At 41.3% G+C, this 27,020-nt stretch overlaps 1 protein-coding gene across 1 annotated transcript in view; it reads left to right on the plus strand.

The window, feature by feature from the left end:
- Positions 1–27,020, plus strand: part of Itga8 (integrin subunit alpha 8) — a 196,841-nt gene that overhangs the window by 90,079 nt on the left and 79,742 nt on the right. The window contains exons 14-17 of the mRNA XM_021155534.3: positions 8,788–8,833; positions 13,225–13,332; positions 25,720–25,775; positions 26,592–26,746. Coding sequence (XP_021011193.1) covers positions 8,788–8,833; positions 13,225–13,332; positions 25,720–25,775; positions 26,592–26,746 — 365 coding nt within the window. The remainder of the gene's footprint in view (positions 1–8,787; positions 8,834–13,224; positions 13,333–25,719; positions 25,776–26,591; positions 26,747–27,020) is intronic.

Raw genomic sequence — 27,020 nt, forward strand, 5'->3', positions numbered from 1 at the left:
GGGCTTGTGGCTTTTCTGGGGACTGTGAAATCATTTCCTATAAACTGACAAAGGATCCTAGTCCTGAAGAAGAAAACTTTTCTCCAGAATGTTTGACAGCTGCTGGACAGCACACACACACACACACACACACACACACACACACACACTGTGCATCAGCATGGCCCCTGACAAAGATCAAGTGAGGCTATTCATACAGTGACGCTGAAGGCAGAAGGAGGGGGGGAGGGGTGGTTCTTGCAACCACAGGATGCTAATAATGTGTAGAAAACTATTTTCATAAGGCACACTCATTGTTTGATAGTCTGCTCTTTTTTTTTTGTGGGATTTTTTTTTAAAAGGGAAAATAAACCCTCTGTAAATCACAAAGCTGAAACTTAATCCTTTGCTCAGTCCCATAACTGTGTTTCTTTGGAGTTCATTTGGAAGCATTTCAGACAGATTGTTAGCATTATTGCTTTCTGGAACAAAGTAGTGCTTTTTTTTTTTTTCTCGAACATTTCTTCCTCAACTCATAACTTTTCTCTCAGTAATATTTTGCATGTTGTGATAAAATAGCAAGAGAGACATCTATTTTTAGATTAACATAGTTGCCAAACTTTAGGAGACTCCTCTAAGGCCAGCTTCCCACAGGCATGAGTGGTTTTCTGCTACCCACCCCCCCAATTGCCAATTTCTCTATTGCCAGACTCACACACTGCTGTTTTTAACCCCAGAACTCTGTAACAGCTGGTTTAGGCTTATATCTCTCTTAGTTTCCTCACTATGTAGAGGAAAAGATCATGATGCGTCTCCAGAAATGACCTTCACTTAACTGCTTCTTTTGGTCTTTACATACTTTGGGAAGAGGCCTAGCACAAATGGACCCTGGGACAGTGATGGGCAGGGCCTCGAAGAAAGTCTAAGTTGTGTGACTAACAGCAATCTCGAAACAGGGATCAAGAGTTAGTAGCTTGAGTCACAAAGGTGAGGCCAACATTCATATGTACAGGCTGGGAAAGCCATGCATACACACACACACACACACACACACACACACACACACACACACCTCTGCAGAAGAAAGGCTACAGTACAAGGTTAAGAGGCTTGGGTTAGATATGAGAACACATAAAATCTCATTCATCCAACCCCAACAAATTCTACTCTTCAGGTTACTTTCTTATTTCAGGACCTTCAAAAACTCCATCAGCTATGAGTGAATGGAGGTTTGTCCAAGGGTATAAAAAAAAGTCAGCAGCAAAGTAAAACAGGATCTGGAACGCCTAGGTCTTCACCTTCCAAATCCAGCAAGGTGACAACTGACAGACAGCACGGGATTTAAAACAGGGCTCCAAAGGTTTTAGAGGGAACTCAGGGAGAGGCCACATGCAAATCAAAATTGCCCTAATAATCAGTCATATAAAATGTAACCACCAATGTACACCTATTTTTTACTGTGACTTTCCAAAATCTGGAAACATCTATGAAGTCTCTTAGTCAGACCAGACAATCCAGCTGTGGGCTGTGTGATGTTAACTGGGCAAGGTGGTGCTTACATATAATCCCAGCTCTTGGGAGTTGGAGGTGGGAGGATCTGGAATTCATGAACATCCTTGGCTACATACCAAGTTCAAGGCTAGCCTGGGCTATATGAGAACCCATCTGGAAAACAAGCAACAACAACAATCTTCCAAGAAAAATATCCATTTATGCTCTCATAAACCAGGCCCACGAACTAGTCCTGTCCCACGCCCCGTCTCGCATCCTGCTAAAGTAAAAGGCTAGAAACAACTTCTCATCCTTCCCTTTGTTTGCAATCCTTTGATGACTAGTGAAGTTAAATATCTTCCCATAATTTGTTGACCCATAAATTTTTATGTGAATTCTCCCCTTATAGTTTTTTATGAGTATGTTCATGCTTTTATCAACCTATATGAGTTTTTTTTTTTAACAGATCAGGCATAAACAATAGCCACTGGCAGTTCTTTTTTATTAGGTGTCAAACACTCTGGTAACCATTGAGAAATGCTAACCTTTGATCAGGGCATCACAGTAGCAAGGTTTCCCTGCTCCTCCTGTTCTTTCAAACATGCTCTGCTGTATTTGCTAAAATTATAATTGGAGAACTCCTGCACGCTCTCTTGATTTTCTCTATTTTTAAGGTGTCACCTCTTGAGTTGTGTTAGTCTTTTCTGACAACTACTACCTTTGCATTTATGTTTTCTTAGGGCATTTATTTATTTTTAAATTTCTTGTATGGGGGATATGTGTGCCTATTCAGAAGCCAGCATGGGATGTTGGGAACCCTCCGTTACTGCTCTCTGCCTTATTGCCTTTAGACACTGTTCTGCTAAGTTAAATGCTAGAGCTAAAGGCATAAGCAGTCATAACTGGCTTTTTATGTGGGTGCTGGGATTTGAACCCAAGTCCCCATGATCTTACTCACTGAACTCTCTCTCTCCAGGTTTTGTTGGATATTCTCATCACAACCCCCATTGTCCAGAACAACTCTAAATTAGTATGTGTGCCAGTGTGCTGGACACATGCTTGCACACATATGCTCACCCGTGTTGCAAATTAGCAGCCATAGATGGACAATGTGCTTTTTCCTGTATCACTATTCACCTTAGTTTTAAGGCAGATTCTCTCGCTGAACCTAGAACACAGGCATACAGCTAGCCCACCTGACCAGCCACCCTCAGAGAAGTCCTCTCCAGCCCTGACACTATAGACACATCCCACACCTGGATTTTACATTGGTGCTGAGAATCTGAACGTGGACTCTCATGCTTGCACAACAAACACTTTGCCTACTGAGCCATTCCCAGCCTAGAAACCCTTTTTGAGTTCCACATAAAAAGAAACCGTCTAAGGCCCTTTGTTGCAGCACTCTCCAGATTAGTGTGTTCCTCAGGATAATGAGACAAAGAGAAAAACTTCCAGAAGGGAGGTGACTTCCAGGTGAGAAAGACTGCCTGAGCTTTGTATAAGCAGTCATAACAGGGGCTTTTCCAGGAAGTGACCCTGAAGGAAGTTGGGGTCTTATTGTTGTTATTTTGTTTTGTTTTCCAATACCCTGCATTTTTTCTTATGACAGTTCCATAGTACAGCATGAAGTATAGATGGTCATACCTCTATAAATTCTTTTTTTTTTTTTCCCGGAAATTGATTTACTCTACATCCCAATCTTACCCTTCCCTCCCTCTTCTCCTCCCAGTCCCACCCTCACAAATCCCTTCCCCTGTTACCTCGTCCCCTTCTCAGAGAGGGGGAAGCCCCTCTTTGGTACTACTGCACTCTAAGATATTCCGGGTGCAGCAGGACTGAGCAACCTAGATGAAGGCTTAGTGAAGCACTGTCACCTCTCTGTCACTCCTGAGTAGCCCTTGCCGGCCAGTAGTCCTCCCTCCTTGCTGCATGCACCCTGCCTGACCAACTTGAGCACACCCTCCAAAGGAAGTCAGCCTTTGGAACAAACTTTCATCTCTAAGATTTTCTTCCTTGGGATGTCAGACTCTGTAGCCTAAGCACTCCCTTGACAACTTGGGTGATTCCCTTCCTCCTTATTTAAAAATAAACCAAAAATTATTTAAATTATTATAAAAATCATTTTAAAATTTAAAAAATGGGAGACAGATGGCTAATTTATGAGGTTGAGTTCAGCCTAGTCTACAGAGTGAAGACTAGGCTGGTCTCAGTTACAGGACAGCTGAGCCTGCACAGAGAAACCCTATCTCAAAAAATCACAAACAAACACGATGGATGTGTGTATGATTCAGCTGTACATATACTAAAAATGACAGTTTGGGGGGCTGTAGTAAAGGACATGAGTGTGGCTCATTCCCCATGACATCACCTTTTATTAGGGTCACTTTTTCTGGACAACTGACCCTGTATTTATGCTAATGTCTCCTTTCTGTTTCCTTAAGAGGACCCATCCTTCCTCCAAAGGAAAACAAATTCCATGTTTCAGGCCAGCAAGTGTTTGAAAAGGCCTGAAGCATTTGGAGAGCATTTTCTGATTGAGTGGAAAGAACTGATTTTAGTTGCCAGTTATTTCTTCCAGAAAAACAAAACAAAACAAAAACAGCTAATGTGTATATGTGGAGAAGGGCACCATTTTTCATTTGATTTTGGATTTGCCTTTGAGGAATTTCTTATAAAAGCATGAGCTCACCCCACGGTGTGAGACCTGTTATCTATGAGGGAGTGGGGAGAAGATTTATATGGTTAGAGAGCCATAGAGAAGCAGTAAAAGTACTTTGTGTCTGGATTACCATTTCAACGCCTACAATAAAATGGCTGGCAAGATGGTTCAGAGCGTCAAGGTGGTTGCAGTTAAGCTTGGTGAAATGAGTTAGACTCCTGAGAACAACATGGTACTCTCCCTTAACTCCCTTCTAATCAGAATTATTTAACAAGTATTGTTTCTGGATGTGCATACATATTTGTGCATGCATATATACAATACACACACACATATAAATACAAATGTATATATATATACATATACATATATATACACACACAAGCACATATTTATGTTTATATAGAGGACATATAGATATGTAAGTGGATACACACACAAACATCCATCCTATATCTATGCAACCCATTGTGAGAGGCAAAGAGAAAAAGAGAGAAGCTGTGTGGTCCCCATCAAAACCAGTCCCATCTTTTAGAAAGACAGATTACTTAGAACTGAAACCACCAAGTCAATTCTCTTTTCTTAGAGAGATCTAGCCAACTTGAGATCTTTTCCAGCAGGCATAATACCAAGGTGGGATCTCAAAAGACAAGCATACTTTTGTGGTAGATAACTGATGGCCTTTGAATAACTGGCCACATTCTTACAAAGAAAAAAAAAATGTGGCCTATTTTGCCTGTTAATTTTATTTTTCCAGAATTGGAAAACTCCTTCTCTGCAACACATTAATTACAGAGTTGAAAGGGAAGGTCTTTGTCATCAGTAGGAGTTTGTCTCTGAGATTATTAGTGCCAATGGCAATCTGATCGTGATGGAGCCTCTGCATCACTATCTAGACTCTGGGAGGTGTGTGCACATGTGTATGCTTCTTCCAGTATCTCCAAGTTACAGGCAAATAAATGGCAGAACTCCTCTCTGGCCCCCATTCACCTGCTTGAATAAACACAGCAGTTCATGCTGATCACCCTTAGAATATGGTCGCAGCCATATTTACTCTTACTTAGCAGGAAGTTGTGGGCCTCAATTTTGTATCTGGCTCCGTGCCTGATACCACAGAAGCCAAGATTTATTTCCTTTTCCATTTAGTTTAAAGCACAGTATTGCATGAAGTCTTTGCCTATGCAAACGCAAAGATTTCTGCCCTGTGAGGGCTTATAATCTCACATTTTTTTCACTTAAAAAATAACTTGTTCCCCTCCCCTTCTCTTTGGGGTGTGTGTGTGTGTGTGCATGTATGGTGCAAATGTATAGTATTCATGCTCATACATGACAATGTAAAGGTTAGAAAAGGACATTGGGTGACTTTCTCTGCTTGTCATAGGGTTTCCATTCATGCACAAAACATCATGTCCAAGAAGCAAGTTGGATTTATTCAGCTTACACTTCCACATTGCTGTTCATCACCAAAGGAAATCAGGACTGGAACTCACCCAGGGTAGGAACCTGAGGGCAGGAGCTGATGCAGAAGTCATGGAGGAATGCTGCTTACTAGATTGCTTTCTTATAGAACTCAAGACTACCAGCCCAGGAATGGCACTACTCACAATGGGCCCTCCAACCCTTGATCACTAATTGAGAAAATGCCTTACATCTGGATCTCATGGAGGCATTTTCTGAAGGGAGGTTCCTTTCTCTGTGATAACTCCAGCTTGTGTCAAGTTGACACACAAAACCAGCCAATACACTACTGCTCTCTACCTTATAGCCTTGGGAGAAGTTCCCACACCAAGCTGAAAGCTCATAGTTTGGGCTAAGATAGCAGACCACTGAGCTCTTGGGATCCACCTGTCTCTGTTCTCCAGTGGGGTTACAGATATGCACAGCAATGTGCGGCTTTTTATCTGGATGCTGGGGATTCAACCTCAGGTAGCTATGCTTCAAATGAACTTTAAAATTTAATCTGTTTTTAGCTAAAGGTACAATATTGGATGCAAATGTTTTACTTTACTCAGTGTTTTGAGCATAGCCCACGATCCTCTTGAGTCTGTCTGTGTAACAAAGGTATCCATGTCCTGCCCTGTCAACAGATTCAAGTGAGGCTACCCACATTACATTCATCTCAGCCTTGAGGACTGTGAGTACAGAAGAGTTCATATTCTAGTGATAGTAATCAATGCAAGAATATCCCCAAGGACACATGTGTAACAAAGAATACATGTGAAAATAGCCAGAGAAACTGAAGTTCTGATATAAGTCATTGAACAGAGTTTTTAAGCTGCAAGATTAAGGAATGTAGACATCTGGCTTCAAGGGTTTAAGGCAGAGGCTGGCTAAACTGTAGTCCCCTTCTCTGTGGTTTCTTTAATTCCATAAACACAGCTCTCTTTAGATGGCTTGTGTTTGACTTACTAAAACAATAGCATGCACAGTGCCTTCTCTGAGTCAAGCCCTCAGTCTCTTATTCCAGACTCCATATTTATAAAACAGAAAGGTTTGCCTGAATTTTGATCTAGGAGATGTTTGAGCCCATTACATAAGAAAAAATATTTAATAAGAATTATTGTATCTTAGGTTGAGTGGTCCCCACACAAACATCAAACCAGGGATTAGAAAACATATTGTGTATTGGAGAAATTAGCCTGTGCAATATTGGTAAAGAAGAGATGAAGGAAGACTCAGAACGGAGGGATGTGATGAGGATCATCACAGATCTGGATGCTACTGTGGGCAGATATGGCTTTTTTTTCTGGCTGGAGACATCCAACAGACAGGGGGGAGCACTCCTCCAGTGACCAACCTGGACACAGAAGTCATATTCCTATTGTTCAGTTCCAGCTCTCAGCCCTATGTAGTTAACGGGGTAGAAGGAACTGACAAGACACTGTGGTGCTGAGTCATTTTGCTGTGACTCAGCAAATGGCTGAGCTTCCCCTTCTTCCTTTTTAAAAATGCTTATCCTTCTCTTTCAATAGACTTAACCAGGTATTGTTTAAAATGTGTTGGGGCCGGCCTGCGGCTCTCATGTCCGGGTTCGAACCTGGGAGGCATCTTGGAGCTGAAAAAGAAGAGGGGATCTAGGCGGGTAGAGAAATAATGGAACCAAGACAAGCTAGTCTGCTCAAGGTTCAAATGTTTACTAACAAAATCTGCGCTTATAAAGAGGGGAAGCCCATCCCCAGTCATGCCAAGTTTCTTGTGAAGTTGTCAGAACAGCCTTTTAGCAGAAACTCAAATTCACAGTTTGCAGTAAACTCGGGAAAACCTTGGAGAACTGGTTCTGCCTCAGGCAGGTGGCAGGCAGTGTCACATCAAAGGAGAGTGATGAGAAGCAGCACAGCATGTGGCCCAGCCTCAGTACCAAAAGGTCTGAACCAGCCTGCCTAGGCTGAAGAAGGGTACAAATATGTGTGCTTCATTCCAGACCCTTACTCCTCTTAAGTCTGCGCTCTTTACACTGTAGAGTTATCCCGTGTCATTTCTAATGCCGTGGATTTCCACCAAGGGTTACTCACTGTAAATTAGAGATAAACAGGCTGCTTTACCTGGGGGCAAATCAGTGAGACAGTCCCTGTCCCTCAGAGAGTCCAGGGTTTCCCTCATATCCGCCTCTGACCTGGTTACATGACGTCAGTGAGTTTATAATCTAGTCACCTTAATGTTCAGTTTCTCTGTAAGTTGTATGGCTGATAACCTTTCAAATTTCCTCTCTGAAAGAAATCACTGGAAATAACTTTTTGGTAGAATATTGGATTTGTTTGTGTGTTATCTATTATTAAATTGCTACTGAAGAAGACCAGATTAATACTTCAGTTATTTAAAAGGTCATGGACTACTTTACTGAATGGGAACTTTTTACACATACTCTCTGAAAGAGGGAGGGTGCTATCTGATTGATGCTCAGAATGTCACACTTGCAGACAATGATCCTTGCTTCCTGGGCTTGTCCATGGTAAAACAGAGATAAGACAGTGTATGTAATAGGCCAGACTTTCTGTCAGTCCTCAGCTTGTACATTTTTTTTCCTTTTGCCTTTTCTTGGATCATCTGTCTTGAATCTAGAGGTCGGGAAAACAGTGCCTCGGTGGATTCCCATGCATGTTGCCACACTGCCCTTCAGGGAGAAGGCATTTGAAAGCCACTCTTTCAAATGTCAGACTGCCATTACATTGAAGTGCTACAGCCTTCCCAAGTGTCCACAAGCAGAGTGAATTCTTCCTCTGTTTATATGTCTGTCAATCTGCAGTTGGCACTCCAGAACATTCCATGTACTATTTCAGATTGTTAGCTGGGTGCAGACAAAGCTGAGCCACGTCTATCAGAAATGCTCAGGGCCAGAAGTGTTTAAGATTCTGCTTATTTCCATTTCTGGTTGTGGACCACTTGCATACATAGTCAGAGATCTTAGAGATGGAGAACCGAGCATAAATTCAAAATTCATTTACATTTTATACATCCCTCATGTATGCAGCCTGAAGGTAATTTTATACAAAAATTTTAATAATTTTGTGCATGAAACAAGGTTGTCTGGTATGGAATTTTCTACTTGTAGTCTAATGTCCTTGCTTAAAAGTTTCAGATTGGGAGGGCATTTCTGATCTGGGCTTTCAGGTTCTATAAAACTTATGCATGGGTTTTGATTTGTCCTTTTTTCTTTTCAGATTTGCTTGTAGGGGCATTTGGAAAAGGGAAAGTAGCTGTTTACAGGTACGTAGTTGCTGGGATGTAAATGCATCTCCCTTAGATTATAAGTTTTGTCCTAAAGACATTAAAGGCCCATTCTGCCTGTTTATTCTGGAGACAGATCCTATGTCCCTTTAAAACTCTGTGTATATTTCTCCTCTATTTTTAACATTTCTCTCATTTCTATATACTTTTATTCTCATACTTTATGAACAAACCTCTAGCTCCTACCAATATAACTAACATTAAATAAAGTATTAAACTCACTGAATCAGAAAATGACTCATGTTTTAGGTGGCTCTAAAGTCAGACTCTCTATGTCTGGGAATCACTGATGTCCATACTTGTAGGACAGAATCATAACAGGCAGTTAATCACACTCACTCCTACACCCAAGTGTGGACAAACTGTTGGGGAATAGAGCATGCCAGGAATCAGTCATCCCCTCCTAAGCAAGACCTGCTACAGCACCAATGCAGCCACAACAATGCAGCCACACCACTAATGCAGCAATGCCAACACTATAGCACAAATGCAGCCGCGCCAATGCAGCCATACCCATGCAGCCACACCACTAATGCAGCACTAATGCAGCAGACCTGGATTCAGAACCTGACCCTTCCACACACTAACTGTTGTATGATTTCAGGGAAAACTCCCATAGCCTTTGGAGCCTCTAGTTCTCACCTGTAAATCAAACTATCAAATCAATACTTAGCTCATGAAATTACTTCTGTCTAAGGATTTAGTGAGAATCTAAATGCAAATTATACTAAGTAATAACTGATTAGATAGCTGGGTTTTTCTTAAAAAGTTTATTATGAACTCAAGAGACTAGGTTAGGATTTCAAGGTAAGGTCATGCAAGAATGCATGGATACAGACCTGTGTGTGCAGGTGTCCTAGGTATGCAATGCTAATGTAGTTAATTTACAGAGAGATTCTAAGCTTTGCTCCCCACAAATCACTAAGCTTTGCTCCTCCACCCCAGTATAAAAGCGCATCATGCACCGATTTGAGTCAGCTATTCTCACATAGGCTATAGAGAAGCAAAGAGCAGAAACTCCTAGCAGGTCTCAAGTACAAGGCTCAGACTTCTTATGGCCATCAATTGACAACCACCCCAAACCCTGGCTCTATCTGCCGACCTCCAAATCCACCTCGGCTCTGGGCCAATCCCATATTTTCCATGATCTGATCCAGCCTATTGCTGGCACAAGGACCTAAGTGACTGCTGATCCTTGCAGAATTAGAAAACCTGTCCAAGGCAACTCTGCTCAGGTACACACCAATGCCCACACCAGAATGTTCTTTTCCATCCTCTACCTTTCTGTGCTTGAGAGGATTATCACTCCCACCTTCCCCCACTCGATCCCCTGTTCTCAAAGGTGATTACCACAGAAAACATCTAGCATGCCTAACACCATTTTATCATCTTATGTTTACAGATAATACAAATTTGAAAATTAAAAAAATATAATACAGTACATCAAGAGTCTTGTCATAAATCCCAGTGGCCCCCTTGTTATCATGAAACTATGTGAAGTAGCGGCTTGAACAGCATTTTGCCCCTAGACATGCATGACTCCCCTCCCTCTTCTTTCTGTCAGAGGAAACCGACTCATCACAGCACCGATACACACTAAACTCTGGAAATTTGGCTCCTAGCTAATGTCTCTTTTAAGCTTCAGAAGCTGCTTTGTTCTCCTGCTCTCAGATTTACTCTCTTGTCTTATTACCCTCTTGGGGAGCTCCAATGGCATTCACATCCATTCCCCTCCTCCCATGTAACTTTTAGAATCATCAAGGACCTCCACATAAAACCAGAGAAACAGAAACTTATAGAGGAGAAAGTGGGGAAGAGCCTTGAACACATGGGCACAGGTGAAAAATTCCTGAACACAACACCAATGGCTTGTGCTGTAAGATCAAGAATTGACAAATGGGACCTCATAAAATTGCAAAGCTTCTGTAAGTCAAAGGACACTGTCAATAAGACCAAAAGGCAACCAACAGATTGGGAAAAGATCTTTACCAATCCTAAATCCGATAGGGGGCTAATATCCAATATAAATAATGAACACAAGAAGTCAGACTCCAGAAAACTAAACAACCCTATTAAAAATGGGGTACAGAGCTAAACAGAATTCTTAACTGGGGAATACTAAATGGCTGACAAACACCTGAAAAGATGTTGAACATCCTAAATCATTAGGGAAATGCAAATCAAAACAACCCTGAGATCCCACCTCACACCAGTCAGAATGGCTAAGATAAAAAACTCAGGTGACAGCAGATGCTGGCAAGGATGTGGAGGAAGAGGAACACTCCTCCATTGTTGGTGGGACTGCATGCTGGTACAACCACTCTGGAAATCAGTTTGGTGGTTCCTCAGAAAATTGGACATAGTACTACTGGAAGATCCAGCAATAACCATTCCTGGGCACATACCCAGAAGATGCTTCAACATGTAATAAGGACACATGCTCCACTAGGTTCAGAGCAGCCTTATTTATAATAGCCAGAAGCTGCAAAGAACCCAGATGTCCTTCAACAGAGGAATGGATACAGAAAATGTGGTACATTTACACAATGGAATACTACTCAGCTATTAAAAGCAATGAATTCATGAAATTCTTAGACAAATGGATGGGTCTGGAGGATATCATCCTAAGTGAGGTAACCCAATCACAAAAGAAGACACATGATATGCACTCACTGATAAGTGGCTATTAGCCCAGAATCTCAGAATACCCAAGATACAATTTGCAAAACACATGGAACACAAGTAGAAGGAAGATCAAAGCATGGACATTTCGATCCTTCTTAAAAGGGGGAACAAAATACTCATGGAAGGAGTTACAGAGACAAAGTGTGAAGCAAAGACAGAAGGAATGACCATCCAGAGACTGCCCTACCTGGGAATCCATCCCATAAACAACCACCAAAACCAGACACTGTTGTGAACGCCAGCAAGAGCTTGGTGACAGGAGCCTGATATAGCTATCTCCTGAGAGGCTTTGCCAATGCCTGACAAATACAGAAGTGGATGCTCACAGCCATCCATTGGACAGAGCACAAGGTCCCCAATGAAGGAGCTAGAGAAAGTATCCAAGGAGCTGAAGGGGTTTGTATCCCTCTAGGAGGAACAACAGTATGAACTAACCAGTATACCCCCAACCAAAGAAAACACATGGTGGGACTCATAGCTCTAGCTACATATATAGCAGAGGATGGCCTAGTCGGTCATGCATGGGAGTGGAGGCCCTTGGTCCCATGAAGGTTATACTCTCTAGTACAGAGGACTGCCACGGCCAGGAAGCAGGAATGGGTGGGTTGGTGAAGAGGAGGAGAAGGGATGGGATAGGGATTTTTTGGAGGGGAAACTAGGAAAGGGGATAACATTTGAAAAGTAAATAAAGAAAATATCTAATAAAAAACTTTGTTAAAGATACAAAAAAATGAAAAAAGAAAATAAATATTCCTACAAAGTTAAAAAAAGAAAAAAGAAAAATGTCATCACAAAATGCCATGTTGTATTTTTAACCAATGAAAAATAAAATGACAGCATTCAAGAGAGAAAAAAAAAAAGATTTTTGTCCTGCCCCTTACCTCCGGAGGTTCAAGTTCCACTGACCCAAGATATTGTCTGGCTGTAGTGTTTGCTTGAAAGTTCCCAAGTAATTACACTGTGCCGACAGGATTAAGACCCACTGCTCTGGGTGAAGGACAAAATGGTTCTATAAATCTACGTTCATGTGCTCAGCTAAATCTGCAAAGCTTAATCATAAAATTACTGATCATTTTGAAAAATTCTCAGTGAGCCCACAATTTTCAAAATCCTCAAGTACTTATTGTGAGTCGATGTGTCTTGGGGCTGGAGAGCTGGCTCAGTGTTTAAGAGAGAGAACTTACTGTTCTGGCAGAAGACCTGAGTTTGGGTTCCATCTCCCACATGGTAACTCTAGCTCCAGGACATCTGATGTTCTCTCTCTTTGGCTTCCCAAGTCACCAGTCTGTATACACACACACACAATGCACATAAATAAAAGTAAAAGAAATCTTTGAATAAAATATGTCTCCTCAAACATGAACATAGGGCTCCAGAAACCCGTGGAGCTGTGGTACAAGCACAGCCTAGTATCACAGCTCAGTGAGTCCTCTTGATAAGCAATCAAGCCGACAGATGTAATGTGCTTCACAGGCCTCCACATCCCTTGTTCAGACTTTAACTCTTAGGTGGTTTAGAGATCAGTTGAGTGTGGTGCCCATTTATTCAAAACATGAGCAGGGTTCATTGTGCAAGGCTGGGCATGTTGTGTTGACAATGGCTTCTTGAGGAAGAGTTCCTTTCATCAGGAAAGGATCTGTCTGTGATTTGGGAGTTCAATTCATACCTTGGCTCTCTTCCTACAGAGCAAGGCCAGTTGTAACCGTGGATGCCCAGCTTCTGCTGCACCCAATGATTATCAACCTTGAAAATAAAACTTGCCAGATTCCAGAATTCCCTACTCCTGTGGCCTGGTAAGTTAGCCCATTCCTACACACATTCTAACATGGATTCAAATTGCCTAGAATCTTATTTTTTTTCTAAAAAAAAAATACATATTTGGGTGCAGAAATCTGAGGTAGGACCCGAGGTCATGCACACTGTGGATCTAGAAAAAGTCTTCAAGAGGGTGTTAAGATTTCTGAATTATACACCAAGACTGAGTGGCAAAGAGTCTGTGTTACCAGAGGAGCGCAGTGTGGTGCTAAGCTTTGAGTTACACAGAGCCAGTGCTCTAACCTACAGGCTCTGAGATAAAAAGACCAAACATTTGGGAAAAAAACCTTAAACTTTTTCGTGGCACTCTGGATGTTATCTAAATACTTTGACTCTTACTTTTGCATATACTGAATACACTGAGTCGCCTTTTTAAAAATAAATGAACTCGTCAAGATTACTTATTTACAGGTGCTGGAAATAGCAGTTTTGTAATTTGAAATGTACAACTAGATAGAAGACCAATGGTCTACAAAAGGAGATTTTTGTACCCTGAATTGTTCTTGTGGCCATGATATCCAGCTTTTGATCCAGCTTGTCACCTGAAATGACACAACTGAACTGGGTTATAACACATCCCATGAAAAAAAAAAAGACCAGCTTGTTTGTGAGTGTGGGGGTCCCCAGTCATCAGAAGACAATGCCCCGCAGGGCCAGGGCATTTCCTCTGGAAAATCAACAAAGATTTATTTATTTATTTATTTATTTATTTATTTATTTATTTATTTATATTTGAGATTGATTCTTATTTGCCAGGGTGGGTGTTGAGGCAGTATCTTCAGTTTCTGAAAATATTAGGACAACCCTCTTCCGGTCAGAAAAGCACCTGGGCAGCTGGGGCGCAGGGTCTGCTGACACTCGCCAGCTACCCACGACCCCCGCTGCAGGATTTTGGGACTGCTGGTGAGTGGAACACAGCTTCAGCTCCAATCCAATTGCTCCGGGACCTGAGACTGCATTAGTTAGGGAAGCAGAAACCAGCCTGAGTAGGGCCACAGGCCACATCCGGCCGGATCAGCGCTGGGGTAGCAGGAGCACAGGGTTGCCTGACACCCGCCAGCTACCCACGACCCCCGCCGCAGGATTTTGGGACTGCTGGTGAGTGGAACACAGCTTCTGCTCCAATCCAATTGCGCAGGACCTGAGACTGCATTAGTTAGGGAAGCAGAAACCGGCCTGAGTAGGGCCACAGGCCTCATCCAGCCGGATCAGCGCCGGGGTAGCGGGAGCGCAGGGTTGCCTGACACCCGCCAGCTACCCACAACCCCCGCCGCAGGATTTTGGGACTGCTGGTGAGTGGAACACAGCTTCTGTTCCAGTCCAATCACGCGGGACCTGAGACTGCTCTGGTTGGGGAGAGAGAAATCCGGCCTACACAGGGCCACAACCCTCTTCCAGTCAGAAAAGCACCAGGGCAGCTGGGGCGCAGGGTCGGCTGACACTCACCAGCTACCCACAACACCCACCACAGGATCTTAAGACTTCTGGAGAGTGGAACACAGCTTCTGCTCCAATCCAATTGCACGCGGGACCAGAGACTGCATTAGTTAGGGAAGCAGAAAAACGGCCTGTGTAGGACCACAGGCCTCTTCCGGCTGGACCAGCACCGGGGTACCATCAGCTACCCACGACCCCCGCCGCAGGATTTAGAGACTGCTGGTGAGTGGAACACAGCTTCTGCTCCAATCTTTAAACAGTGACAACGATAACAACTACCCCAGAGATTACCAGATGGCGAAAGGTAAACGTAATAATCTTACTAACAGAAACCAAGACCACTCACCATCATCAGAACCCAGCACCCCCACTTCGCCCAGTCCAGGGCACCCCAACACACCGGAAAAGCTAGACACGGATTTAAAAGCATATCTCCTGATGATGATAGAGAACTTCAAGAAGGACTTTAATAACACACTTAAAGAAATACAGGAGAACACTGCTAAACAGGCAGAAGACAATAAAGAGAAAGCACAAAAATCCCTTAAAGAATTGCAGGAGAACACTGCTAAAGAGTTACAAATCCTTAAAGAAAAACAGGATAACATAATCAAACAGGTAGAAGTCCTTACAGAAAAACAGGAAAACACATCCAAACAGATGATGGAAATGAACAAAACCATACTAGACCTAAAAAGGGAAGTAGACACAATAAAGAAAACCCAAAATGAGGCAACACTGGAGATAGAAACCCTAGGAAAGAAATCTGGAACCATAGATACGAGCATCAGCAACAGAATACAAGAGATGGAAGAGAGAATCTCAGGTGCAGAAGATTCCATAGAGAACATCGGCACAACAATCAAGGAAAATGTAAAATGCAAAAAGATCCTAACTCAAAACATCCAAGAAATACAGGACGCAATGAGAAGACCAAACCTACGGATAATAGGAGTGGATGAGAATGAAGATTTTCAACTCAAAGGACCAGCAAACATCTTCAACAAAATTATAGAAGAAAACTTCCCAAATCTAAAGAAAGAGATGCCCATGAACATACAAGAAGCCTACAGAACTCCAAATAGACTGGACCAGAAAAGAAATACCTCCCGACACATAATAATCAGAGCAACAAATGCTCTAAATAAAGATAGAATACTAAAAGCAGTAAGAGAAAAAGGCCAAGTAACATATAAAGGCAAGCCTATCAGAATTACACCAGATTTTTCACCAGAGACTATGAAAGCCAGAAGATCCTGGACGGATGTTATACAGACACTAAAAGAACACAAATTCCAGCCCAGGCTACTATACCCAGCCAAACTCTCAATTAACATAGATGGAGAAACCAAAGTATTCCACGACAAAACCAAATTCACACATTATCTCTCCACGAATCCAGCCCTTCAAAGGATAATAACAGAAAAAAACCAATACAAGGACAGGAACCACGCCCTAGAAACAACAAGAAGGTAATCCCTCAACAAACCTAAAAGAAGACAGCCACAAGAACAAAATGCCAACTTTAATAACAAAAATAACAGGAAACAACAATTACTTTTCCTTAATATCTCTTAATATCAATGGACTCAACTCCCCGATAAAAAGACATAGACTAACAAACTGGCTACACAAACAAGACCCAACATTTTGCTGCTTACAGGAAACTCATCTCAGAGAAAAGGATAGACACTACCTCAGAATGAAAGGCTGGAAAACAATTTTCCAAGCAAATGGCATGAAGAAACAAGCTGGAGTAGCCATTCTAATATCTGATAAGATTGACTTCCAACCCAAAGTCATTAAAAAAGACAGGGAGGGACACTTCATACTCATCAAAGGTAAAATCCTCCAAGAGGAACTATCAATCCTGAATATCTATGCTCCAAATACAAAGGCAGCCACATTCATTAAAGAAACTTTAGTAAAGCTCAAAGCACACATTGCACCTCATACAATAATAGTGGGAGACTTCAACACACCACTTTCACCAATGGACAGATCATGGAAACAGAAACTAAACAGGGACACAGTGAAACTAAGAGAAATTATGAATCAAATGGATCTGGCAGATATCTACAGAACATTCTATCCTAAAACAAAAGGATATACCTTCTTCTCAGCACCTCATGGTACCTTCTCCAAAATTGACCACATAATTGGTCACAAAGCAGGCCTCAACAGATATAAAAATATTGAAATTGTCCCATGCATCCTATCAGATCACCATGGCCTAAGGCTGATCTTCAATAACAAAATAAATAATAGAAAGCCAACCTTCACGTGGAAACTGAACAACACTCTTCTCAATGATACCTTGGTCAAGGAAGGAATAAAGAAAGAAATTAAGGACTTTTTAGAGTTCAATGAAAATGAAGCCACAACATACCCAAACTTATGGGACGCAATGAAAGCATTTCTAAGAGGAAAACTCATAGCTCTGAGTGACTCCAAAAGGAAACTAGAGAGAGCACACATTAGCAGCTTGACAACACACCTAAAAGCACTAGAACAAAAGGAAGCAAATTCACCCAAGAGGAGTAGACGGCAGGAAATAATCAAACTCAGGGGTGAAATCAACCAAGTGGAAACAAGAAAAACTATTCAAAGAATCAACCAATCAAGGAGCTGGTTCTTTGAGAAAATCAACAAGATAGATAAACCCTTAGCCAGACTCACTAGAGGGCACAGGGAAAGCATCCTAATTAACAAAATCAGAAATGAAAAAGGAGACATAACAACAGATCCTGAAGACATCCAAAACACCATCAGATCCTTCTACCAAAGGCTATACTCAACAAAACTGGAGAACCTGGATGAAATGGAGAAGTTCCTAGACAGATACCAGGTACCAAAGTTGAATCAAGATCAGGTTAATGATCTAAACAGCCCTATATCCCCCAAAGAAATAGAAGCAGTCATTAATAGTCTCCCAACTAAAAAAAGCCCAGGACCAGATGGGTTTAGTGCAGAGTTCTATCAAACCTTCAAAGAAGATCTAATCCCAGTTCTTCACAAACTATTCCACAAAATAGAAACAGAAGGTACTCTACCCAACTCATTCTATGAAGCCACAATTACTCTGATACCTAAACCACAAAAAGACCCAACAAAGATAGAAAACTTCAGACCAATATCCCTTATGAATATTGATGCAAAAATACTCAATAAAGTTCTTGCTAACCGAATCCAAGAACACATCAAAACAATCATCCATCCTGACCAAGTAGGTTTCATCCCAGGGATGCAGGGATGGTTCAATATACGGAAATCCATCAACGTAATCCAGTATATAAACAAACTCAAAGACAAAAACCACATGGTCATCTCCTTAGATGCGGAAAAAGCATTTGACAAGATCCAACACCCATTCATGATAAAAGTCTTGGAAAGATCAGGAATTCAAGGCCCATACCTAAACATGATAAAAGCAATCTACAGCAAACCAGTAGCCAACATCAAAGTAAATGGTGAGAAGCTTGAAGCAATCCCTCTAAAATCAGGGACTAGACAAGGCTGTCCACTTTCTCCATACCTATTCAACATTGTACTTGAAGTCCTAGCCAGAGCAATTCGACAACAAAAGGAGATCAAAGGGATACAAATTGGAAAAGATGAAGTCAAAATATCACTTTTTGCAGATGATATGATAGTATATATAAGTGACCCCAAAAATTCCACCAGAGAACTCCTAAGCCTGATAAACAGCTTCGGTGAAGTAGCTGGATATAAAATTAACTCAAACAAATCAATGGCCTTTCTCTACACAAAGAATAAACAGGCTGAGAAAGAAATTAGGGAAACAACACCCTTCTCAATAGTCACAAATAATATAAAATATCTTGGCGTGACTCTAACTAAGGAAGTGAAAGATCTGTATAATAAAAACTTCAAGTCTCTGAAGAAAGAAATTCTAGAAGATCTCAGAAGATGGAAAGATCTCCCATGCTCATGGATTGGCAGGATCAACATTGTAAAAATGGCTATCTTGCCAAAAGCAATCTACAGATTCAATGCAATCCCCATCAAAATTCCAAATCAATTCTTCAACGAATTAGAAAGTGCAATCTGCAAATTCATCTGGAATAACAAAAAACCTAGGATAGCAAAAACTCTTCTCAAGGATAAAAGAACCTCTGGTGGAATCACCATGCCGGACCTAAAGCTCTACTACAGAGCAACTGTGATAAAAACTGCATGGTACTGGTATAGTGACAGACAAATAGACCAATGGAATAGAATTGAAGACCCAGAAATGAACCCACACACCTATGGTCACTTGATCTTCGACAAGGGAGCTAAAAACATCCAGTGGAAGAAAGACAGCATTTTCAACAAATGGTGCTGGCACAACTGGTTGTTAACATGTAGAAGAATGCAAATCGATCCATTCCTATCTCCTTGTACTAAGGTCAAGTCTAAGTGGATCAAGGAACTTCACATAAAACCAGAGACTCTGAAACTTATAGAGGAGAAAGTGGGGAAAAGCCTTGAAGATATGGGCACAGGGGAAAAATTCCTGAATAGAACAGTAATGGCTTGTGCTGTAAGATCGAGAATTGACAAGTGGGACCTCATGAAACTACAAAGCTTCTGCAAGGCTAAAGACACCATCAATAAGACAAAAAAACCACCAACAGATTGGGAAAGGATCTTCACCTATCCTAAATCAGATAAGGGACTAATATCCAATATATATAAGGAACTCAAGAAGGTGGACTCCAGAAAGTCAAATAACCCCATTAAAAAATGGGGCTCAGAACTGAACAAAGAATTCTCACCTGAGGAATACCGAATGGCAGAGAAGCACCTGAAAAAATGTTCAACATCCTTAATCATCAGGGAAATGCAAATCAAAACAACCCTGAGATTCCACCTCACACCAGTCAGAATGGCTAAGATCAAAAATTCAGGTGACAGCAGATGCTGGCGAGGATGTGGAGAAAGAGGAACACTCCTCCATTGTTGGTGGGATTGCAAGCTTGTACAACCACTCTGGAAATCAGTCTGGCGGTACCTCAGAAAATTGGACATAGTACTACCGGAGGATCCAGCAATACCTCTCCTGGGCATATATCCAGAAGATGTCCCAACCGGTAAAAAGGACACATGCTCCACTATGTTCATAGCAGCCCTATTTATAATAGCCAGAAGCTGGAAAGAACCCAGATGTCCCTCAACAGAGGAATGGATACAGAAATTATGGTACATTTACACAATGGAGTACTACTCAGCTATTAAAAAGAATGAATTTATGAAATTCCTAGCCAAATGGATGGACCTGGAGGGCATCATCTTGAGTGAAGTAACACAATCACAAAAGAACTCACACAATATGTATTCATTGATAAGTGGATATTAGCCCAAAACTTAGGATACCCAAGATATAAGATACAATTTGATAAACGCATGAAACTCAAGAAGAATGAAGACCAAAGTGTGGACACTGTGCACCTTCTTAGAATTGGGAACAAAACACCCAGGGAAGGAGTTACAGAGACAAAGTTCGTAGCTGTGATGAAAGGATGGACCATTTAGAGACTGCTGTATCCAGGGATCCGTCCCATAATCAGCTTCTAAACGCTGACACCATTGCATACACTAGCAAGATTTTGCTGAAAGGACCCAAATATAGCTGTCTCTTGTGAGACGATGCCGGGGCCTAGCAAACACAGGAGTGGATGTTCACAGTCAGCTATTGGATGTATCACAGGGCTCCCAATGGAGAAGCTAGAGAAAGTACCCAAGGAGCTAAAGGGATCTGCAACCCTATTGTTGGAACAACATGATGTACTAACCAGAACCCTGGAGCTCTTGTCTCTAGCTGCATATATATCGAAAGATGGCCTAGTCGGCCATCAATGGAAAGAGAGGCCCATTGGACTTGCAAACTTTATATGCCCCAATATAGGGGAATGCCAGGGCCAAAAGAATGGGAATGGGTGGGTAGGGAAGTGGGGGGCGCTATGGGGGACTTTTGGGATAGTATTGGAAATGTAATTGAGGAAAATATGTAATAAAAATATAAAAAAAAAGAAAATATTAGAATAAAGAAAAGCTAGTGTTGACCCTGAGAAGCTAGGTTCAGCCCATCCCAGCATCATGTAGCTAATAGCCCTTCAACAGGAGTTCCTACGGGAGTCCATGTTGTGGGAGATGAAGGATCTTGAGGAAGTCTTTGGAAAACATCCTGCTGTGGCAAGCTCTTGGTGTGGAAAGGCCGGGCCTCTCCTTTAACTGCCTCTGAAAGTGGCTGGGAAATGCCCTGAGCACATTTTAAAATGGTTTTAAACCATAAAGTAGTATAATGAAACCCGATCTGAGAAAATACGGGAGAAAGCCAGCGTTTCCCCAACGCCTGGCAGGATTCAATGAACACTAAGTAGTCTGTGAGCTCTACTTGGCTGGAAACATCAGGACTCTAACGTTCTCCAAGGAGCCCCATGTTCACACCTTCAAAACCCTGGGTTTCCACACTACTTTCTTTTAAGACTAATGGCAGCACTCCAGTATAGAATGTGTTTATTTTCAAATAAATGTCTTTTTCCCCTAAGAGTTTTAGTTTTATTGATTAGAAAGAGAGAGGGAGAGAGAGAAGGAGAGAGAGAGAGAGAGAGAAGGAGAGAGAGAGAGAGAGAGAGAGAGAGAGAGAGAGAGAGAGAGAGAGAGAGAGAGAGAGAGAGAGAGAGAAATTGGAGTCTTTTTCAAAAGATATAGGACTATTCACTTCTGTTCAGGGAAAAAAATATTTTTTCTTTTTAGTCTTTGAAATTTTCCATATGTATATAGAATGAACCTTGATTCCGTACTCCATCCCTAACCCCCTCCCCTCAAGGACCCTCAGCACATCTCCCTCACAACTTCACCTACTTCTCTTGGAGTTATTTTTATTTATTTAGCCCACTCAGTCCAGTTAGAGCTGTTGGCATGTTCCTGAGCATGGGTGGGTCACTCAGTAGGGCACTGGGGACCCAGCAGTGTGAACACTGCTGAGGCACAGCTGCCCTCATACCCATCTTCAGCCAACTGCCAATAGCCCAGGCTAAAGCCTTCTCTTCCCTTCAGGCAGTCATTTTCTTGTTCCCTGGAGTCACATTGCTAAGATAAAATGTAACTTGATCTGTGGACAAATTATACTGCTGTTATTTAGTTCTGTCACATTACTTGTATTTAATTCAATTGTATCCTTTTCTGAAAGACACTTAATTTTCAAGTGCAAGCCTTTTCCTTGTGTTTCAGAATAGTCAGATACAAAGTTAGGGGTTGAGGTTGTATCTTAGTAGTAGACTATCCTCAGAACCCAAAACCAACCAACCAGACAGAAGCTAGGAAGCAAAGAACTGACTTGTGTAAAATGTTTGGAGGATGTGGAATGCTCTGTGTATAGTTTACCCGAAGAGTTTGAGAGGCATCTTTGCTGTGACACTGACCTAGTTTCACATCAGCGTGTACTGTAGATGAACTCTTTGGCAAACTCCAGTCACAAATCATACCTCACTTCCTTCCCTGTGGGTTTCTGTGTCATTCGGTCAGCTATCTGGGCTTGGTTTTCTTGTTGTTGTTGTTGTCGTCATTGGGTTTTTTGTTTTGTTTTGTTTTGATTTAATATCTGCTGTTGATATTACTCAGGAAAAAGGAAATGAAATTCAGCACAATAAATATTAAGATAATTGGTTACTAATGAGAAAAAATATTTTTTTCTATTTTATGAACATAAAACAACTTAGCTATTTCTCCAATCTGAAAGAAAAGAGTTTTTCAGCTATGAGTGACATCATGGAAAAGTCAGATAATTTTCGTCATTAAAGTAGAGTTGAATTGGTAATAATTGGATCAGTGAGATGGTTTAACTTGTAAAGGTGCTTGCCACACATGCCTCGGGACCTGTGTTCAGTCCTCAGGCCCTAGAAAAGGTGGAAGAAAAACCAGATCTACAAAACTGTCCTCTGATCTCTACATGCTCTCCATAGCATGTGTGCTCCTCAATACAAATGCCAAGTACATGCATACATGATAATAAGTAAATAAATAAATAAGAATTAGTGATTGTTTGCTTTGTGCTTTCATTGTTATATTGCATATGTATGTGGCATTTGTGTGGTATATGTATTGATACATGTGTGCACATGGGCATGTGAGTATGTGTACACAGGGATGTGGAGGCCACAAGTTGACACCAGCTATCTTGTTTAATCTGTCTCCATCTTAGTTTTGGGACAAGGTTTCTTACTGAACCTCAGTCTCCTGGGTTAGGCTACCCTGGCTAAGCCATAAGCTCTAGAGCAGTGGTTCTCAACCTTCCTAACACTGTGACCCTTTAATACAGTTCCTCATGTTATGACCCTAACCAGAAAATTATTTTCATTGCTACTTTGTAACTATAATTTTACTATTGCCATTAATCATAATGTAAATGTCTAAGATGAGGGACACCTGATGTGACCCCTGAGAAAGGGTCATTCAACACCCAAAGTGTCTCCATTCACATGTTGAAACCCACTGCCCTAGAGTCTCCTGCCTCTGCGCCTCTTCCCCACCGCCGACCCCAGCACTGTGATAGCTACTGTGGGGGTTTCATTTGGATGCTGGTGATATAAATATGGACGCTTCTGCTTCTGCAGGAGGTACTAGAACAACTGAGTATCTCCCCCATCTGGCTTTGTATTTCAAAACCACATTTTACATTTATCTCATTTTTCTCATTCCATATAGCCACAAACAGACTTACAAAACAAGCTCACATTCACCAGTTCATGGTGGGCAAATAGTGTGGAGATCGTGTTGTGGATTTCCTGCCTTCTGTGTACAGCAGCCTGTCTGCTGATAGCCTTATTTAGACAGACTCAACAAGAACACTCAGTTGATTTCATGTAGTTTTCGTTAGGCTTCATGTTTTTCTTTTTTCAATCAAAAATAATTAGACTAATAGACTTTGCTGAATTTAAACATAAATCATAGCTTAAAATTATATTTCATATTAAGTCATATTTCACAGCTTTGCCTGACACATTTCACAATTATAGATGAACTTGATTCTTTGGAACCAAACTCATAAGTTTTTAGACATAGATAAGAAATATTTCTTTATGTTTAGAATGAATATGCTCATCCACTAATTAGAATTTTGAAAACTTAGTTTAGAACAGAATTATGGAAAAGCTGCCGCTTAGAAAAGATATTTCAGCTAAGCCTTCTTTGACCTCTGTTCAGATTGAAATGCTACTTTTAGTAATTCAACAGGCTATCACAGTTATAGTAAATTTGAATGAAAAAAGTTAAGGTCATCCAACTGTTAATGATATTAACAGATAGGGAGGACAAAGAAAGAAACATAGATGTACTCTGACATAATTCATAAACTGAGAATAAAGCCTTCAGCTGACAGCATTTACTAAATTCCTCCTTACCAGCCCATTTCCATAGCTGTAACTTACTCCTTTGTGAAAGCTATATTGCTTCATCTTGTATAAAGCAATTAGTGTCTCTAAATCCATTTTAATTTTATATATTGATAAGTTCATCATAAATGTGACTTTACTTTGGCAAAGCTTCATCTATACTGAGGAATAGTGAGTCAGATATCGGTCAGTGGACCATGGTAACACACACAAAATGCTTATAGAAAAGCTGAACATGGGGGGAAAAAAACCAAAAAACCTAATTTGAGAGGCCAGTACTGCCAGAAAATTTAAAGATGTGTTTACCTACGGACCTTCCTTGAATAATTCTAATCGAAGGAGACGTTAGGTAAGCTTTGTGACTTCTCTGGGGAAGTGGTATAAACAGCACAAACATCTCAGGAAACTTTCGGCTAAATGGTGTGTGGCGAATTACTTACCATGAAGGGAGACATTGACTGAGGTCACAGAGATGAATCCCAGATGTGACACATTCTGCTTCGTTTGACACAGGAAGCTGACATCCAATTAAAGCCTGGCTTTACTGGCTTTACTCTTTTGAATTCCATAGAAATACTCAAATCATACTAGAATTTTTAGTAAAATCTTTTAGGACTGCCATTAAATCAGACTTCTCTTATATCTTTATTTTCTCGGTAATGTGCACAGGCCCTGTCTGCAGCCATGACTGTTTGTTAGACTAGGAGGAGGTGAGAATATTTCATACACTCAGGCAGAGACAAGGGGATATTTCTCATTCAGTCTATGGCCACAGACAGGGAGAGTCTGGGTCAAGGGGCAATCAGAAACACCACAAACATTTCCTGGGTGGCGGTTAGTGGACGCTGAAGGAGAAATTAGAAAGTGTCTTCCAGCCAGTTGTCACCGTCTTGGTATTCACATCACTGTGCACACCTAGCTGGAGTCAGCTGCTTTAACTTTCTCTCCCTCTCTTCTTTCCTCCCACCTCCACTACTGTCTCACTCCTTGCAAGGTACCAAGTGTTGATTGATGTTAAGACAAGCTTGCTGTTCCATGCTTCTGATTAAATGCACATGCCTCACCATGACTTCAAAGCCCTATGGTCATCAACCAAACCATCTTTCTGGGAGCTCTGACTACACTGAAACTCTTCCAGTGCTCAAGTGGAGCCACGCCCCTGCTGTTCTCCAGGCTTTTCCATAGCATCTCACCCTCTGCATTATACAGTTCTTTACTCCATGGCACAAGGAATACGGTCATGTGTTGTCATTGCATAAAGACAGTGGTGGTATTGGTTAATGGATTGATTAAATCTCTAGTAATATTTTCAAGTATTTTCAAAGATACCTGTTTCAATTGTATTAGTAATTCCATTGAGCTGGCATGTGTGTGTGTGTGTGCATATTTATTCACATGTGTATGTATATGTAATTAAGAGTATAGGGGGAAGCCATGTGTTCATTTTATCTGGAAGGATGGAAGGGAACATTCTATCTCAAATTCAAAGCTTTACTAACCAATAAATTACTGACTATTGTCTTCCCACAGCTTTTCTGTAAGAGTCTGTGCATCTATAGCCGGCCAGAGCATTTCAAATACAATAGGTGAGAATATTTTCATTTTTATGCTATCCCATGACATATTTCTCTGCACAGACAATAGAAAACTAAAGAGCCCTTTATGAAAACTCGAGTTGTTATTGTATGTTTAAAAACTACCTAATTAATACTGCTTTAATCATGGGCATCAGCTATCACAAAACATAATTGTTGGGAAAGTGGTATGCTGTATTTTTTGCATACGTTACAAAACATAGGCTGTGAAGATAGCTTGGTTGTGCATTCCTGCTGAGCAAGCATGAGAACCTGAATTGAGGTCTTCAGTGCTGTATGACAGCTAAATGTGGCTGATGCTTCTATGATCCCAGTACTGGAGAGGTAGAGGCAGGCACTTTACAGATATTCCTGACTGGCTACCCTAGCCAAACTGGTAAGCTCCAGGCTCAATGAGAGACCCTGTCTCAAAAAATAAGTGTGTGTGTGTGTGTGTGTGGGGGGGGGGAGATGATCATGTAAAACACTTGGTGTCAACCTCTGGCTTCCACATGCAAACATATTCATAAACAACACACACACACACACACACACACACACACACACATACATCTGCACAAATAAACACATAAAAAAGTGCTCAAACATATGCCACATGTGCATGCAAAGCCGCAAAAATAATTAGATACTGGGCTTGATTTTTTTTTTTAATACATCAGCTTATGTGTGGTTCAACTATGACAAGAAAAGATTTTCCTCAATCATCATCCTGAAGTGAGTCCCTTCCCCTGACAGCACTGCCTTTGCCCAGTTTTTTCCCCAGCATGGTTTTGTGTACTCTCGTCTGTCTGTCTGTCTGTCCTTTAGCCCTGCTGGCTGAGGTGCAGTTAGATTTCCTGAAGCAAAAAGGAGCCATCAAACGGACGCTCTTTCTCCACAACCACCAGTCCCATTTCACCTTCCCCTTTGTGATGAAGCAGCAGAAATCCCTCCACTGCCAGGATTTTATAGTTTACCTTCGGGTAAGTATTCTGGAAATCCCCTCTGGGACTTATCAAGTTCAAATCCCAATTCTAACCATTTCTATCTGGTTAACCATCATGCTTGCCGTGGACATGCACATCTCTCTATTCTCACTTTTCCGGGAGGAGACTCTGGCATAAGGTAGGATACTGTCTTGCTGACCCTGGCTTCAAAAAGCCCAGTGATTTCTTCCTCTTAATCTTTACAGCTTCTTGTTTGTCTTGAACAAAATGTTGATAATAGCATCTTACTCAGGTGGTCTTAATTTTTAAC

The sequence above is a fragment of the Mus caroli genome, unplaced genomic scaffold (genome assembly GCF_978045245.1).
Source record: "Mus caroli unplaced genomic scaffold, Mus_caroli_1 scaffold_2, whole genome shotgun sequence".
Lineage (NCBI taxonomy): Eukaryota > Metazoa > Chordata > Mammalia > Rodentia > Muridae > Mus > Mus caroli.